The sequence below is a fragment of the Misgurnus anguillicaudatus genome, unplaced genomic scaffold (genome assembly GCF_027580225.2).
Source record: "Misgurnus anguillicaudatus unplaced genomic scaffold, ASM2758022v2 HiC_scaffold_29, whole genome shotgun sequence".
Taxonomy (NCBI): domain Eukaryota; kingdom Metazoa; phylum Chordata; class Actinopteri; order Cypriniformes; family Cobitidae; genus Misgurnus; species Misgurnus anguillicaudatus.
Window position 1 is genome coordinate 8849915 of NW_027395279.1, and position 17635 is coordinate 8867549.

General features: G+C 38.4%; 2 protein-coding genes across 2 annotated transcripts in view; one reads left to right on the top strand and one right to left on the bottom strand.

The window, feature by feature from the left end:
- Positions 1-17635, bottom strand: part of LOC129421394 (ral guanine nucleotide dissociation stimulator-like 1) — a 30233-nt gene that overhangs the window by 6549 nt on the left and 6049 nt on the right. Inside the window, exons 3-10 of the mRNA XM_073865045.1 lie at positions 5217-5261; positions 4806-4975; positions 3297-3427; positions 2976-3212; positions 1871-1974; positions 716-800; positions 196-264; positions 4-90 (exon numbers count right to left, since the gene is read on the bottom strand). Coding sequence (XP_073721146.1) covers positions 4-90; positions 196-264; positions 716-800; positions 1871-1974; positions 2976-3212; positions 3297-3427; positions 4806-4975; positions 5217-5261 — 928 coding nt within the window. The remainder of the gene's footprint in view (positions 1-3; positions 91-195; positions 265-715; positions 801-1870; positions 1975-2975; positions 3213-3296; positions 3428-4805; positions 4976-5216; positions 5262-17635) is intronic.
- LOC141362797 (uncharacterized) lies at positions 11711-16061 on the top strand. Its single transcript, XM_073865044.1, has one exon. It carries the CDS (start codon positions 11714-11716, stop codon positions 15959-15961), a length of 4248 nt encoding a protein of 1415 aa, XP_073721145.1. The 5' UTR covers positions 11711-11713; the 3' UTR covers positions 15962-16061.

Here is a 17635-nt window from a genome sequence, read left to right on the forward strand (position 1 = left end):
CACCTCCACAATGTCTGGAAGGGCGGTGTCCAGCATGGTCAGGGCTGTGAGGTACGTCCCCAGGTACGGTACTGTCCCTCCAGCTAAACTCTGTAACAAATTATTTTGCCATCAAATCATTGCTAAACATTTCAGATCAAGAGCGGGAAAACAGTTTGCTAGATTAAATGCGTGTTTGAAAAAGTTTGCCTTTACCGTCTGTCTTGTAAGGTGGCATCGTTTGGATGTTTTTGTAGACGTTTCCAGATCAGGTTGGCTGCCCTCCTGTAATATGGTAGAGATCAGTTATCATTAAAAGAAAACGTGAAAAAAGGAAGAACAGGGACTAAGAAATAATGAATGCTGAAACTGAAACATTATTCTAGCATCCCAGCACATTCTGATCGAATACATAAATACATTTTAGACATCATCTGTTTTTCATTCAGTATTATAAGTGGGTGAACCTATGACGTTAAATGTGTTCCTCTTGACATACTGACAAAACCCCTCATAATATAAAAATTCATGTAATTCGATTCACATTGACCTGGCTTGAAACTGACTCCAAAACATTTACAAATGGCAACACAACAACTATTTGATGCATATATAATTGCAATTTTTAATAAAATCCTAACAATTCAATAACATTCACACAACATTATAAACTTTTCAGGTTCTGTCTATGCAGAAAACATAAACAAGTATATAACTGTGTGTGTTAATATCTTACGTCTTCAAAGATTTCTCTGCTGGTCAAGACACAGTTCTCATCTGGGAATGTTTCACACAGGTTCTCAAAGACAGACATTGTTTCTCTGAAAAAAGAAATTCATAGACTTACAAAGAAATTTGGCTTAACCAAGCACTTCTTATCAGATTACCTCCTAACTATTATGTGGCACACAGATTGTGTCAACAACTTAAAGGTCATGGGTTGATCCCAGGGAACACACAAACTCATAAAAGAAATATCATTTTGGATCTGGAAGATGCATGCATGCAAATGTTTGTTTGTTTATTCTTATTCAATTCCAGGAACTCCGGCTATATTCATGCCAAGAACCAGTTAATCCATGCACACGTTAGGGCAATTTGGCATTTCCAATTCACCTAACATGGCCTGTGGGAGGAAATCGGAGTACTCGGAGTAAACCCAAAATGAAACAGGGAGAACATCCAAACTCCACACAGAACGACCAACTGACCTAACTTGGGCTCGAACTGGAGACCTTCTTGCTGTAAGTCAACAGTGCTACCCACTGAGCCACTGCCTATTTGGCCGCTTTTACACTGCATGTTTGAAGTCACTCAATTCCGATATGTTCCCCCCTCAAGATCGGATATGACCCGCAGACATGTAAGCAGGAAAAAAGCGCATAGATCCCAATATTCTTAGATTGGTTTCAGGCCTCATTCATATTTGGAAATAAATCGGAGATTAATCAAAAACATGGATTCACATCCGCAATGTAAGCGAACAGATAGGATATTCCCATTACAAGACGTGTTGTGTGTCATTGAAACTGCAACGCTGGCAAATGACACAAACTCAAGTGGACACCACCCGCTATCACATATTGAAGTAATGTTGAAGTTTTATGTATTGTTACAAAAATAAAGCTCTATAATCTTGTATAGTTATTTTGTCTGTGTCCATTGCATATCACAACATTTTAATTCCTCTACAGTTTAAGCTGTTCTGGGTCAGTTTGTCTACCTTGAATTGTTTTGCCAAGTGTTTAGTGTAAATGCTGATGGCGGATACAAGTCGCTTTTAAAAGATGATGTAAACGGGTCATAAAAAAAAATCGGATACAGGCAACAAATCAGAATTGGACATCAAGATCTGCAGTGTAAATTCAGCCTTTGTGTAGTTTATTTGTACCTGCTCACAGCAGCCCAGGTCTTCTTTAATCTGTAGATGGGATTGGATTGAAGGGCCGACAAAATGGCCTTGAGCGAAGAGAAGTTCTTAAGGTCTCTGCACCCCTAGAAGTAAATAGACGGATGATGTTTTTTAGTTTTTCAGACATACCTGTCATGGTTAGGCAGTTTCATGTTTTCCAGTTTAAAGACAACTACTTACTATTCTGTATCTATTCAGCTAATGTTTAAATTTAATTGACATTTGTATCTTTTACCCTGTCAAAAAAAATGTCCCAAGCTGTCATTAGGGCAGTATCCTTTAAAAAGGTCCTCATATGTACCATTTAGGTTTCCAATTGGTACCAATACATACAGTGGGTAAAATAAGTATTTGACACATCAGCATTTTTATCAGTAAGAGGATTTCTAAGTGGGCTATTGACACAAAATTTTGATCAGATGTAGCCATCAAGCCAAAAATTGAATTCATACAAAGAAATCAGAACATTTAAGTATACAAGTTGAGTCATAATACATAAAGTGAAATGACACAGGGAATAAGTATTGAACGCATGAAGAGGCGTCTAGAAGCTGTAATCACAACCAAAAGCCTTTCTATAAAGTATGTAATAAAGTGTGTTCAATACTCATTTCACTTTATTTATTATGACTCAACTTGTATACTTAAATGTTCTGATTTCTTTGTATGAATTCAATATTTGGTTTGATGGCTACATCTGTTGGAAATTTTGTGTCAGCCCACTTAGAAATCCACTTACTGATAAAAATGCTGATGTGTCAAATACTTATTTTCCCCGCTGTACATTTGAGGTACTAATATGCACCATTTGGTAACAATATGTATCTCTAAGACAGTGTATAGATGATTTAATTTGATCGTTTTAGGGGCGGTTTCCCGGACAGGGATTAGACTATTACTAGACTAACAATAAAATAAATGTAAGAGCTGTCCAAACTGAAAACAACTTGAATTGACATATCTTAAAATACATAGGTGCCCTTTGTTTTGCCTCAAAATGCACACAAGTAATGTTCTTAGTAAGGCATGTTTGTTAAAACTAGTTATATGTCGTAATTAAACTCAGGCCGCGAACAAGTCTTACCTGTGCTACTCGAACCCATTTTTCGATAACTTTTGCTCTTTGTAAGGTTGCAGAGGTGGGGCTGGGGGGCGGTACTAAGTTGGACAAGGGGCAAAGCAGAGAAGTGATGACCCGGTTGGTAATGGCATTGAACTGGCCAATGGTGGCCCAAATAGTAGGAGAGAGATTCTCGTTCTTGTCTCGTTGAGACCACACACAGCCCAGACATTGGAAGGGAATCACCTTTATAAACAGCTCCTAAAACACACAGAGATCGCATATACATGTGATGAACTGTAGGAAGCCATTCATAAACACAAGCTATGAAACAGTGGCACTTACAGCATCCATACGAGTGAACTGCTCAGCCACATCCATGATGGAGAAGTCCATAAAATCTGCCAGACTGGCTGAATGATCCAAATCCAGATCTGGTTCTTTTATATGATCAGCCGATCCACAAGCCAAAAGATCTGAGTTATACGCAGAAGACAAAGTGTTGGTAACTCCAGTGACAATTGTAATTTCTTAAAGGGGACACTTTACAAAACTTTTTTAGGATAAAAATATTTTATTTAAGATAAAATAAATCTTTGGTGTCTCCAGAGTATATGTATGTGAAGTTCTAGCTTAAAAAACATATAGATAATTTATTATAGCATGTTAAAATTGCCACTTTGTAGGTGTGTGTCCTTTTAAATACAAATGAGCTGATCTCTGAATTAAATGGCAGTGTCGTGGTTGGATAGTGCAGTTTTAAGGGGCTGTATCCCCTTCTGACATCACAGGGGGAGCCAAATTTTAATGACCTTTTTTTCAAATGCTTCCAGAAAATGGTTTACCAAAACTTAGTTCCTGTGTTGTTCTTTTTCACATTTTCTAGGTTGATAAAAGCACTGGGGACCCAATTATAGCACTTAAACATGAATAAAGTCAGATGTTCATGATATGTCCCCTTTAAGACATCCACTTTAGTGATATCTCCCTTGTGGTACATTGTACTTTTAGCATCTTTAAATAGCATACCTGTCAAGTTTTGGATTTGAAAATAAGGGAAATTTTCCGGCGCCCACCGCAAACAGTCCCACCAAGAGATTACAAGTGATTATAATGGGAAAATATAATAACAAGAATTAAAGTGTGAATAGATATTCAATGATTTACCTGCTGGCTTGATGGAGCTTTGAATCAATGTTTGCAATGTTGAACTGCCTTTACCAGCCTCCCTTTCCCTTCTCTGTCTTTATTTTGTGAAGGCATTGGTGTTTTTGGTATTTTTTGTCTACAAAGTGTGCCAACAACAGCAAATTTAGTGTTTATGTTAACTTAGATCTGACCGGGAACATTTAATTCATTAGACAAGCATTGTAACGATAATAATGTGGATATTTTGTTGCTGTTTGCTTGCTAACTTGTTAGCACTTTTAGAACACCGACAGCAAATCATTAACCAAAGAAATACATAAACAAACTTCCAAATTAGTAATTCTGCGGTTTAACAACTGATATTATGTAATAAATCTACCTGTTAATGCAACAAACTTCAGATAGAAACTGTCGTCTTCGCTCTCCAGGCAGGCAGAGAGTGCACACAGAGATGCTGCGGAGCGGGTGGGAAAACACGAAGTGGATTAGCGGAATCAGTGGATCTTTAGCGATCTGGGATTGGGAATGTTTTTTATTACTCCGCCCGGGCATTATTGTTTTTGTAATAACGCAGGTTAAAATACGGGAGATTTACGGGAAATTACTAATACGGGAGGACGGCGGGAAAGAAGGGTAAATACGGGACTTTCCCGGCCAAAACGGGATACTTGACAGGTATGAAATAGATATGAAAGCAACAATAACCTTCATCCTGAAATTTCTTAAGGAGCGCTTCAAAGCGTTTAGCCAATGGGAAGAGAGCGGTGTATCTCCTGAGCTGTAAGCTCATGAGACGCAGAGATGAATGCATGGGAGGATCTCTGAAATCCTCGGTGAACTCCTCCAACCACATATGAAGTAAAGTCCACAAAGAGCTGTAAGAAAATCAGGATATATTTTTTAAAACAACAATAATTTATTTATTATTACACACAAGGTGCTGTTTCGACCAATCTTGTATTTTATTGCCTGGCATATTTTCAGCAAACTTCCAGCAAGAATAAAATAAACTATAAAATATTCCCACCCGTACAGAATTACCCAGAAAGCAACACAAACTACAGCATTATATAGCATCACAGCATTATATCTCACATAGTCTTTCTAGGTTTTTACCTTTTGGTGTACTTGATGCCATTGAGCACAGAGTCAAGTTGGTCCCTGTTGGAAAAGATGAGAATAATAATTAAACATTTCTTTATGTACATAATCTTAGACAAAATCTTAGTGTTCAACTCAATTTTTTTTAAATGTCTAAGTGTAATTTCTTACATTTATCCACTGGGCAGAAACTTTTATCCAAAGCAACTTATAATGCATTTCAGTTTATACATTATTTCTATTAGTATGCATGTTCCCTGGGTATCAAACCCTTCACCTTTGCATCCCCAACGCAATTCGCTAACACATGTGTCAATGACACAAGACACACTGTTAGAAAAAAAATGATCAAAATATTTATCCCAGCTGTCATTAGGGCATTACCCTTTAAAAAGGTCCTAATTTGTACCATTTATGTACAGATATGTATAGACCGTTTCAGCAGTAACAACATAAACAAGCGGCTGTTGCGGTGTGATGGCTAAGGCCACACTATTCAGTTTATTTTTGTTTTTCTTTGATAATTGTTTTATTTTGTAGAGTGTTTTGTGTTGGCATTAATTTGTTTTATTTAAAATGATGCTTTGTATTTATTAGGTTTATTGTGACCCTTAATACTTATAAATTGTTTAATTCTCTTGCTAGAGTGCACGCTAGTAAATGAAGAAAATAATAAGTTGAGATTTGGGTCTTATTTTTATGTTTATTTCATATTTATTTTTATTTATTTTTGTGTTGTGCCACGGGTCATGACTGCAGCGTGAGTCGGAGGTCGGTAATTTAAAAGGTTTTCTTTTAATGTTTGATTTGTAGTTTTTTAATAATTTGTATTTCTTTTTATAAATAATTATATTCCTTTATTTTTATTTTCATTTGATAAATTTGCTTTTGATATTTTCTCAGTTTTTGGAATTTTGTGTTCAACCTAATTCCAGAATGGTTTGGTCCGCCAATTAGTGAATGCATAAGCTGCCGATCATTAGGAAATTGTTTGGTGAGGATAGGAAAAATGGCGGCTTCTGGAGTAAAGGAACGTAGACGTTTGTCTGTTAACCATGAGCTTCAGGCGGTTTGCAACAACTGGACTGTGAATGGGCAAGAGTTAGATAGTGACGGATCAGGAAGTGAGGTAAGAGAGATGGATGTTGGAAGTGGGAATGTGGAAGAGTGGAAAGTAGTTAAAAAAAAGCGCAAAAATAAGGATAGGGATAAGTCGGATGATAGTGACAGTGATAAGGGAACAAATACGGTGGAAAGGAGTGAAAATGAGGTTAAGGTATTTATCAAACTGTTGAAAGAGGGGACTACTTTTGATAAGTGGAGTCCAATTTTACTAACCAAAGCTTTACATAAAGATATTGGGGAGGTAAAGAGTGCTAAAAAATTGAGAAATGGTTCTTTATTGGTAATATGTAGAAATGTGGAACAACAACAAAAAGCAATAAAGATAAATAAACTAAATGGACAGCAAGTGAAGTGTTCAAAGGTGTTTGACAAGAAGCTTGTTAGGGGTGTAATCTCAGGGATTCCCCTAAGTGAATCAGTAGATTCGGTGAAAGAAGGAATAAGCAATGTTAAAGTTAGGGAAGCAAAACGACTAAAGACAAGATGGAATGGAAATATATGTGACAGTCTTTCAGTCTTGTTAACCTTTGAGGAAGAGAAACTCCCAGAAAGAGTCTTTATAGGCTACATGAGCTATGATGTTAGGGTTTACATCCCGCCACCACTGCGGTGTTTTAAATGTCAAAGATATGGGCATGTAGCTGCGATATGCAAGGGAAAACAAAGATGTAGCAAATGCAGTGGTGAACACGAATACGGAAGATGTGAAGAAGGGACAAAACCAAAATGTTGTAATTGTGGTGGAGAACATAGCGCAGCATATGGTGGATGTGAGACTAACAAAAGAATGCAGGAGGTACAGCGAGTTAAAGTAGTCCAAGGAGTTTCCTTTGCGGAGGCAACTAAGAAAGTCCCAAAAGGTGTACCGGTAGAGGCAATAAAAACCAGAACTAAAGTTGTTGGGGAATGTGCAAAGTGTGAGAAATTGAAAGAAGAGACATTGATTGTGAGTAAAGGTGATTTTGTGCTTTTCATGGCGGAGATAATCAATTGTTCGGCACAAACCAGTAGCAGAACTGAAAGAATTAAAATAATTGTTAAGTCTGCAGAAAAATACTTGGATGCAAAAGGTATGCCTTGGGAAAGAGTAAGAGACATTCTTAATGATGAAGCACAACAATCTCAGACATGGGTTGGGGATACATAATGGTTTTAATTATACTCCAATGGAATGCTAGGAGTTTAATCTCAAACGGTCAAGAATTTAAGAAATATGTTGACAATTTCAAAGAAAAGCCTAATATAATTTGTGTGCAGGAAACATGGCTAGTGCCTAGGCTGGATTTTGTAATAAAGGGGTATCATTCTATAAGAAGGGATAGAGAAGTAGGTAAAGGAGGAGGGGTTGTAATATTTATACAAATGGGACTTCAGTATAGACAGATTAAAACGGGAAAAGATTTGGAGTATATAATCACAGAAGTAAGGTCAAGTGAAGATAAGGTGACCATTATAAACTTTTATAATCCATGTAAGCAAATAGAGATTAGACATCTGGAGGATATTTGGAAGGATTTGACAGGGAGAATTGTTTGTTGTGGGGATTTTAATGCACATAGTACATTATGGGGAGAGAGGGATGGTGTTAATGGAAATGTAATTGAAGAATTTATGGAAGAGAAAGAGCTGGTATGTCTGAATGATGGGTCTGGAACCAGAATAGATGTGACAAGGGGTATAGAGACAGCAATAGATCTCACTATTGTCACTAAAACACTTGCAGTAAAATGTACTTGGGAGGTGTTGAGAGGAAATACAGTAGGAAGTGATCACTATCCTATTAGAATTCAGATAGGAGTGGAATTAAGAAAGGAACATGAAGTAAGAGAAGAGAGATGGATTTTGGATAAAGCAGATTGGGATAAGTATAGAGAAGTTAGTGATGAATTATTGACATCTATTGGTAATAATCATGAAGTCGAAAGATTATGTTGTGAAATTAGCAATTGTATAATTGTTGCAGCAGGTGATTCTATTCCAAAAACTAAGCCTAAGATGTTAAATAAAATAGTACCATGGTGGTCGAAAGAATGTAAGGAAGTAATAAAAGATAGAAATAAAGCGTTTAAAGAATTAAAGAGAACACATAATTACCAGAATTTAGTTCGATATAAAAGATCTCAAGCAATGGTCAGGAAAACTATAAGACAGGTGAAAAAAGATTACTGGAAACAGTTCTGTGATTCAATTGGTCGAACAACTCCAGTGGAGAGAATTTGGAATATGATTAAAAAAATGAAAGGGAATGGAAGGGAATATGGATATCCAATGCTGATTGAGGGGCAAAGAACTATCACTAGTAGTAAGGAAAAAGCAGAGGTTATGGCAAAAACATTAGCCAAGGTGCACAGCACAGAAAATTTACACTATGAAGAAAAGAGAGGTAGAGAAGAAACAGTTCAAAAATATCAATATGTGTTTGACAATGAGGATAGTGTTGAAGGGGTATTGGATGTATTATTTACAAAGTTTGAACTCAGTAATGCATTGAGGAAATTAGGTAAATCATCTCCAGGGAAAGATAAAATCTGTTATTCCATGTTGGAAAACTTAAGTGATAAGGGGAAGGATGTGTTGTTGAATATGTATAATAAAGTGTGGATAAGTAATTGCATTCCTAGAACCTGGAAGGAATCTATAATCATTCCAATTAGGAAACCTGGGAAAGATCCTCAAAAAGCGAATAACTACAGGCCGATTGCTTTAACATCTCAGATGGGGAAAACTATGGAGAGGATGATCAATGACAGGCTTACATATTGGATGGAACATAAAGGTCTAATGCAAAATTATCAAAGTGGTTTCAGGAAAGGTAGAGGTACCATGGACCCCATTGTATACCTAGAAGATACAATAAGGAAGGCGCAGGTGAATAAAGAATCTGTAGTGGCAGTATTTTTTGATATCGAGAAAGCGTATGACATGTTGTGGAAAGATGGTATGCTAATTAAGTTAAGAATATTGGGAATAAAGGGAAGAATGCTCCAGTGGATAAAAGGGTTTTTATCTGACAGAACAATACAAGTTAAAGTAAATGGAGAACTAAGTAAGAGCTACAGTGTGGAAAATGGTGTCCCACAAGGAAGCATTATCAGTCCACTATTATTTTCAATAATGATTGATGATATCTTTCAGGATATACAAAATTCAGTTGGGGTAGCGTTGTATGCAGATGACGGAGCAATGTGGAAAAAGGGAAGAAATATAGAATTTGTACGGGATAAGATGCAGCAGGCAGTAAACAAAGTCCAAGAATGGGCCTGTCAATGGGGTTTTAGGTTCTCTATAGACAAAACAAAGACGTTATTCTTCTCTAGGAAGAAAATAAGTATGAATGTAAAAATCAAGTTATCTGGAATGGAATTAGAACGAGTAGAAGCTTATAAATATTTAGGTATGTGGTTTGATAAAAAACTGACTTGGACAATGCATATTCAAAAAATTATAGAAAAATGCAAGAGAGTATTGAATGTGATGAGATGTCTCCGTGGAGTAGAATGGGGTGCAAGTAGAACTGCTTTGAAATCCATTTATACAGGGCTGATGAGATCGGTATTGGACTATGGGTGTATAGTGTATGGGTCAGCTGCCAAAACATCATTAAAAAAGTTAGATGTAATTCAAAATCAAGGTTTGAAGCTATGCTGTGGGGCAATTAAGACCACTCCAGTAGCAGCAGTTCAGGTAGAGATGGGGGAGATGCCTCTCCATCTCAGAAGAGATCAATTGTCTCTTGTTTACTGGGCGAATTTGAGGGGTCATGGTGACAAACATTTGAGTCAGTCAGTTCTATGGCAATGTCAAGAAAGAGAGAATGACTTAATTAAAAGTTTTGGATGGACAATAAGGCAGAAGGTAGTAATTAGTGCACTTAAAATAAGCCCTTCAGTAGTTTACCCAGGGGTTCCTCCTTGGTTTTTGGCAGAGGTACCAGTTGACTTAGGCTTATTGGAGGAAAAAGAGGATAATGAAGTGGATCAGTACATGGTACAGAGATACATTTCAAGGAAATATAAAGGAGGAATTATTATATATACTGATGCTTCTAAGAAGACTGATACGAAAATGGGAATTGCGTATGTTATCCCGCAATTAAACATTCAAGTTGCAAAAAGAATTAGTGATGATTTGGCAGTATATACAGCAGAACTGTTAGCAATATGGCTGGCCTTGATGTGGGTAGAGAGCAACAGACCTAAGCAAGCGGTGATTGCCTCAGACTCCAGTTCAGCTTTGACAAGCCTTAAGTTTCTTCACTCTGAGACAAGACAGGACATAGTGTATGAAATAATGCAACTAGCGAACAATCTGATTAAGTCTGGTATTAGTACTACATTTATATGGGTACCAGCTCATATAGGTGTAGGAGGTAATGAACTGGCAGATATGTGTGCAAAGAAAGCAGCAGAACTACCTGATATAGAGGTGAATGTTGAGTACAGTAAAGCTGAAGTCAAAAGTATAATTAAAGCTAAAACAAAAGAAAAATGGCAGTTTATGTGGGATAATGATCAGTCTGGGAGACACCTGTATAGATTCCAAAGAGAAGTGGGGAAGAGCAGGAATACATGCAGAAATAAGCAAGAAGAAGATGTGTTGTCTAGAATGAGGCTAGGACATACAGGATTAAATGGAACATTATTTATAATGAAAAAGCATGTTGATGGAATGTGTGAATATTGCAATAGTCAAGAGACCATAGAGCATGTAATTATGTATTGTCCTAAATACCATCAAGCCAGACAAAGATTGATCTCACAACTTAGTGAGAGCCAGATGACATTAAATTTACAGCTTTTATTGCAAAGAGGATCAGAGAACATTTGCTTTCAATTTTTGTTTCCTTTTTTGAAGATAACTGGGTTATTAAAAAGGATTTAAGTAAGTGTGGGTTGACCTCTTGATCCACACTCCAGTCCAGATGGTGGCGGTAATGCTCCAAAAAGCTGGTTTGCAATCCGCCATTCAAAATCATAAGAAGAAGAAGAAGAAGAATTGTTTGGTGAGATCCTGGAAGAGCAATGCACCCAGGGTCTAAGTGTGGCTAGATTTCCCTGTTTCCCGAATTTATGGGAATCTTTTTGATAAAAGAAAGATTAATAAATTGAAGTCCAAACGACATTGATGATAAGCAGTGGCTCCTGTGGTTTTTGGGCGAGAATCCTCACAAATATGGTGTCAGAAGTGGGATTGCCTGATCAGGAAAAGGCCACTGGTGAAGAAATCTAAGGAAATTGATGGACATGGCGCCTAAAAAAGTGCGTGCTGTTGTACCTACTGATACGGAGCCCGTTACGGATGATGGCGAGGTCCATTCAGGGGCGACAGGTGCAGCTGGGCCGACGGCCGAAGGAGAAGCGGAAAGTGATGTGGTGGAGCTTAAGCGTATGTTTCAAAGGTTCCTGTCGGATCAGCGTGACCGAGATGCCTGGCAGGCACAAGAGGCGAATCGACAGGATTCTAGATGGAAGACGCTCCAGCATCAGTTCCGTTTGCTGCAGGAGGAGGTGAATCAACGTACCCCGGCGGCGGATTCGCGGGATGTCGTGGAGCCGGTGGGTCCACGGGGAGCTTCTTTGGGCTCCGCAAATATTAACTTTGGACATGTGTTGAAAGAGCCGAAGCTGCAACAGTTGTGTGAAGCGGATGATATTGAACATTATCTAACTACGTTTGAACGCATTGCTGATGTGTGTAAATGGCCAAGAGAGGAGTGGGCCATCAGACTTATTCCATTATTGACTGGGAAGGCGCGTAGCGCATATGTGGCTATGGATGTAATAGCTGCCAGTGACTATAGCCAAGTAAAGGAGGCGATCTTGAGGAAGTATTCTATCAACCACGAAACGTATCGACAAAGGTTCCGTTCGTTGGAGGTAATGGAAGAAGAGACTCCTAAAGAGTTGTATGTTCGATTAAAGGACTTGTTTCATAAGTGGGTGTCACCGGACGAGAAAACTACGGAGGACATTGCTGAGGTAATTGTCCTAGAACAATTTCTGCGAATGCTTAGCCCAGAGCTGCAAACGTGGATAAAAGAACATGATCCGTCTTCTGCTGAGGAGGCTGCGCGATTGGCTGATGTCTTTGTAGCTGCGCGACGGAGAACTGAGCCATGGAGTCTCAATCGCTGGAAAACGGTGCGGGACAAGTCTTCTCGTCGACTGCCGTCGACACCTCAAGGTAGCAGAGCTGCAAGTGAGTCAAGTTTTAAACGAACTGAGAACTCTGTCTCTGTGTCAGAGATTAAGTGTTATAAGTGTGGACAATTGGGGCATAAAAAACCGATGTGTCCGCAATTAATGAAAACATTTACAAATATGTGTTATGTTCCACAAGTCTCTGTACCTGAACCTACTAACATTACTGTACCCGATCAAATGTTAAGAACTGTAGAATTGAATGGGGAAAAAGTCACTGCTTTACTAGATACAGGTTGTACACAAACCCTTGTGGAAAATGAACTTGTACCTGAAGTAAATATCTGTAGTGTCCCTCAGGTGATAGTGAAATGTGTACATGGGGAGGAGCGGCATTACCCGATCGCCAATGTGAATGTGGGAATAGAGGGACATTCCTATTTGATGAAAGTAGGACTTGCACAGGGTTTACCTTACCAAGTGATTTTAGGTCATGATTTCCCCGCTTTAGCGGACTTGTTAGCTGTAAAAAACACATGTAATGTAGTTTTGACTCGAGCGCAAAAATTACGAAATGAATGTGATGATACAGATAACCCTTTGATGTGTATGCCATTTTTTGATGCAGAGTTGACGGTGAATCCGTCAAAAGAAAAAAAATCAAGAAGGGAAAGGAAGAGGGAAAAGTTTAAAGGAACTACAGTACAGGGTACGGAATTAAACGAACCTGAGAAATTGTTGGATATTGAGCAAGCTTTAATCCCTGGAAATTTAAGACAGCTGCAGAAAGATGATGCTGAGGTTTCAAAAATTCTTTGCATGGTGATAGAAGCAGCACAAAAAGGGTTAAATGAGTGTGTGATACAAGGGATGTCTTTTTGTGTACAAGATGATTTACTGTATCGCAAAACGGGTGAAAAATTGCAACTGGTCGTACCATTTCAGGTACGTAATACAGTCATGACGCTGGGGCATTCCATTCCTTGGGCGGGACATTTGGGGAGGCGCCGAACTCACTCTAGAATTAGCAAACATTTTTACTGGCTGGGTATGAGTAAAGATATTGCTGAATTTTGTAAAACCTGTCCTGAGTGTCAACGTAGCGCCTTGCGCAAACCCCCTAAAGTACCGTTAATACCCTTACCTGTTATCGATGTTCCTTTCCAGCGGCTAGGGATGGATATTGTAGGGCCACTCGAGAGAAGTAAAACTGGCAATAAGTTTATGTTGGTCATTTGCGACTATGCGACGAGGTTTCCAGAAGTTTTCCCGTTAAGAAACATTAAGGCTAAAACTATTGCTTTCTGTCTAATTCAGTTCTTCTCTCGAGTGGGCATCCCGAAGGAAATACTCACCGACAGAGGGACGAATTTTACGTCTCTGCTTTTACAGCAGGTGTATCAGCTGTTGGGGATTAAAGGGTTAAAAACTACTCCTTATCACCCCGAGACAGACGGTCTAGTAGAAAGGTTTAATCAGACCTTAGTGCAAATGCTTCGCAAATTCGTGAACGAGGTGGGAAACGACTGGGATCAGTGGTTACCATATGTTTTGTTCGCTTATAGGGAAGTTCCCCAGTCATCAACCGGGTTTTCACCTTTCCAGTTGATGTACGGGCATGAGGTGAAGGGACCGTTGTCACTTATAAGAGAATTGTGGGAAGGGGACACGATGACTCGAGACAAACCGAATGTAATTGATTATGTGTTAGCCATGAGACAAAAATTGCAACGAATGACTGAACTGGCTACCACCCATTTGAGCGAAGCGCAGAAAAGGCAAAAGACGTGGTATGATAGGAAGACTGAGAGGCGATCCTTTGAACCAGGTCAAAAGGTTCTCGTAATGCTTCCTACGTGTGAAAACAAACTTTTAGGTAAATGGAGGGGACCCTATGATGTGATAAAAAGGATAGGCGCCACCTCATATGAGATCGCTATCCCGGGACAAGCACGCTCGCATAGGGTGTTACATGTTAATCTTTTGAAAAGGTGGTACCCGCAAAAGGAGAGCGCAGTGGCTAATTTAATCAGATTGGTGGAGAGTGAAGAAGAGATAGAAGAGCAATATTTGCCTGAGAGTCAAACATTGCCTTCTGTTGATTTAAGTCACCTTTCTGATGAGCAGCGAATTCAAGTTCAGCGGTTGTGCGATCCAAATCTTTTTAAAAATCAGCCAGGACATACCACGCTTAAAAAGCATAAAATTGTGCTAAAAGAAGGTGCATGCCCAAAACGAATGAGCTATCGTATACCTGAGCGACTGATGACTGCGTTTGAGGATGAGGTAGAATTGATGCAGAAAATGCGCATCATAGAGCCATCGAACAGCGAATGGTGTAATCCGGTGGTATTGGTGCCGAAGAAAGATAATAGTCTGAGATTTTGCATTGATTTTCGCTATTTGAATTCTGTATCGAAATTTGATTCATATCCCTTGCCTCGTATTGAGGACTTGACTGAAAAACTTGGTAAAGCTACCTTTATTAGTACTATCGATCTAAGTAAAGGCTATTGGCAAGTTCCATTAGATCCAGATTCGCGAGAGTTCACAGCCTTTCGTACCCCGAAAGGACTGATGCATTTCCGGGTGCTACCTTTCGGTTTGCACGGGGCTCCGGCAACGTTTCAACGATTAATGGATTCTGTGTTAAATGGTGTAGGGGAATTTGCCGCCGCTTACTTAGACGATGTTGTAATATTTAGTACATCATGGGAAGATCACCTTCAACATCTTAAGGTAGTTTTTCAGCGAATCAAAGATGCTGGATTAACTATTAACCCCGCAAAATGCGCGTTGGTTAAAAGGGAGACGGAGTACTTGGGCTATGTGTTAGGAAGAGGGGAGATTAAACCTCAAATACAGAAATTAAGGGCTATTCAATCTTGTCCGCTACCAGCCACAAAAAAACAAATAAGATCATTTCTAGGCTTAGTTGGCTGGTATCGGAAATTTATTCCCCATTTTTCTACCATAGCAGCCCCGTTGACAGACCTTATCAAAAAGGTAAAGCCCAACCAAGTACAATGGACAGCACCTGCCGAAGAGGCTTTTACGCAGTTAAAAGCTGCGTTGAGTACTGAACCAGTTCTGCGCAGCCCGGATTTTGGGAAACCTTTTATTTTACAGACAGATGCGTCTGAATTAGGTTTAGGGGCTGTTTTATTGCAGGAACAAAATGGAATAAGGCATCCAGTACTGTATCTAAGTCGGAAATTGTTTCCTCGTGAGACAAGGTATTCGGTAGTGGAGAAAGAGTGTTTAGCGTTGAAATGGGCGCTGGATTCCTTAAAATATTATTTGCTTGGCCGAGATTTCCTGATTGAGTCAGACCATAAAGCATTGAAATGGTTACATGAGATGAAGGACACAAATTCTCGACTGACACGATGGTTTTTGTCTATTCAACCCTTTCGCTTTATAGTAAAGTACTGTCCAGGGTCTGAAAATAAAGCGGCTGATTTTCTTTCTCGCTCCCCGTGCGAGAATATTTAGGTGGGGGGAAATGTGATGGCTAAGGCCACACTATTCAGTTTATTTTTGTTTTTCTTTGATAATTGTTTTATTTTGTAGAGTGTTTTGTGTTGGCATTAATTTGTTTTATTTAAAATGATGCTTTGTATTTATTAGGTTTATTGTGACCCTTAATACTTATAAATTGTTTAATTCTCTTGCTAGAGTGCACGCTAGTAAATGAAGAAAATAATAAGTTGAGATTTGGGTCTTATTTTTATGTTTATTTCATATTTATTTTTATTTATTTTTGTGTTGTGCCACGGGTCATGACTGCAGCGTGAGTCGGAGGTCGGTAATTTAAAAGGTTTTCTTTTAATGTTTGATTTGTAGTTTTTTAATAATTTGTATTTCTTTTTATAAATAATTATATTCCTTTATTTTTATTTTCATTTGATAAATTTGCTTTTGATATTTTCTCAGTTTTTGGAATTTTGTGTTCAACCTAATTCCAGAATGGTTTGGTCCGCCAATTAGTGAATGCATAAGCTGCCGATCATTAGGAAATTGTTTGGTGAGATCCTGGAAGAGCAATGCACCCAGGGTCTAAGTGTGGCTAGATTTCCCTGTTTCCCGAATTTATGGGAATCTTTTTGATAAAAGAAAGATTAATAAATTGAAGTCCAAACGACATTGATGATAAGCAGTGGCTCCTGTGGTTTTTGGGCGAGAATCCTCACATGCGGTCCGCACGTAACTTCCGGTAAACTCAGCTAAATAACAACAAAGTTCTTTAAACGTAGTTTATTTATATAACAAGCAAAAAAACAACACATAGATTACCTAGGAAACCAAAACATTTGTTATTTTCGTGAGGCATTTGTTCAAGAGATCAGTTTAGCAACTAGTCAGACCATTAAAAAAAAAAAAAAAAACGGAAGTAAGGTTCGGATCCAGACGTGCGTCCATATATGTACCTTCGAGATGCTAATAAGCTCTCTTTATGTACAAAGCTGTACTTACATTTTTGTGCACAAATGCATTTTAAACTAAGCACGACTTATGCAACGTAGCGGACACCACATCGGCCATTCAAAGACTAAACTTTGAAAGCGATGCCTCTTGTACGATACAGTACAATTAAAGCCTGAGGCTAAAGTTTATTTTTAGTGCAACGTTATATTCTGTAATTGTTTGGAACGAGGTTTAAGGGGCAGATACAGTATACGAGGCTTTTAAATCTGAACTATGATATAAAAACTTTATTTTATACACAACCTCTACAAACCCACAAAGTAAGTTAATCTATTACAGCACAGACCTACACAATCGAAAAAAAGTACAAAAGATGTCACTGGAGTGATACTCTTTCAAAAAGTATACCAATTTGTACCTAAAGGGTGCATATTAGTACCACAAAGGTACATATTGAAACTTCAAAGATACATATTAGGTTACCATCCCAGTACCATTTTTTCTACTGGTGTTGTACTGTCAAATCAAAAATATAAAAAGATGCAATCCTGCACACTTTCGATACTTGCTAAATATTTATTAACACAAGCAACATATGGTCCTACTGAAATTAGAGCTCAAGGAAGTGTGCATGTAATGTTATTTCATATGAACTAATGACAAACAAATAACCTACAGATGTGAGACACACAAACCACAGAAACCACCGATTACTGCCCATGTGGTCAGCCAACCCAAGAC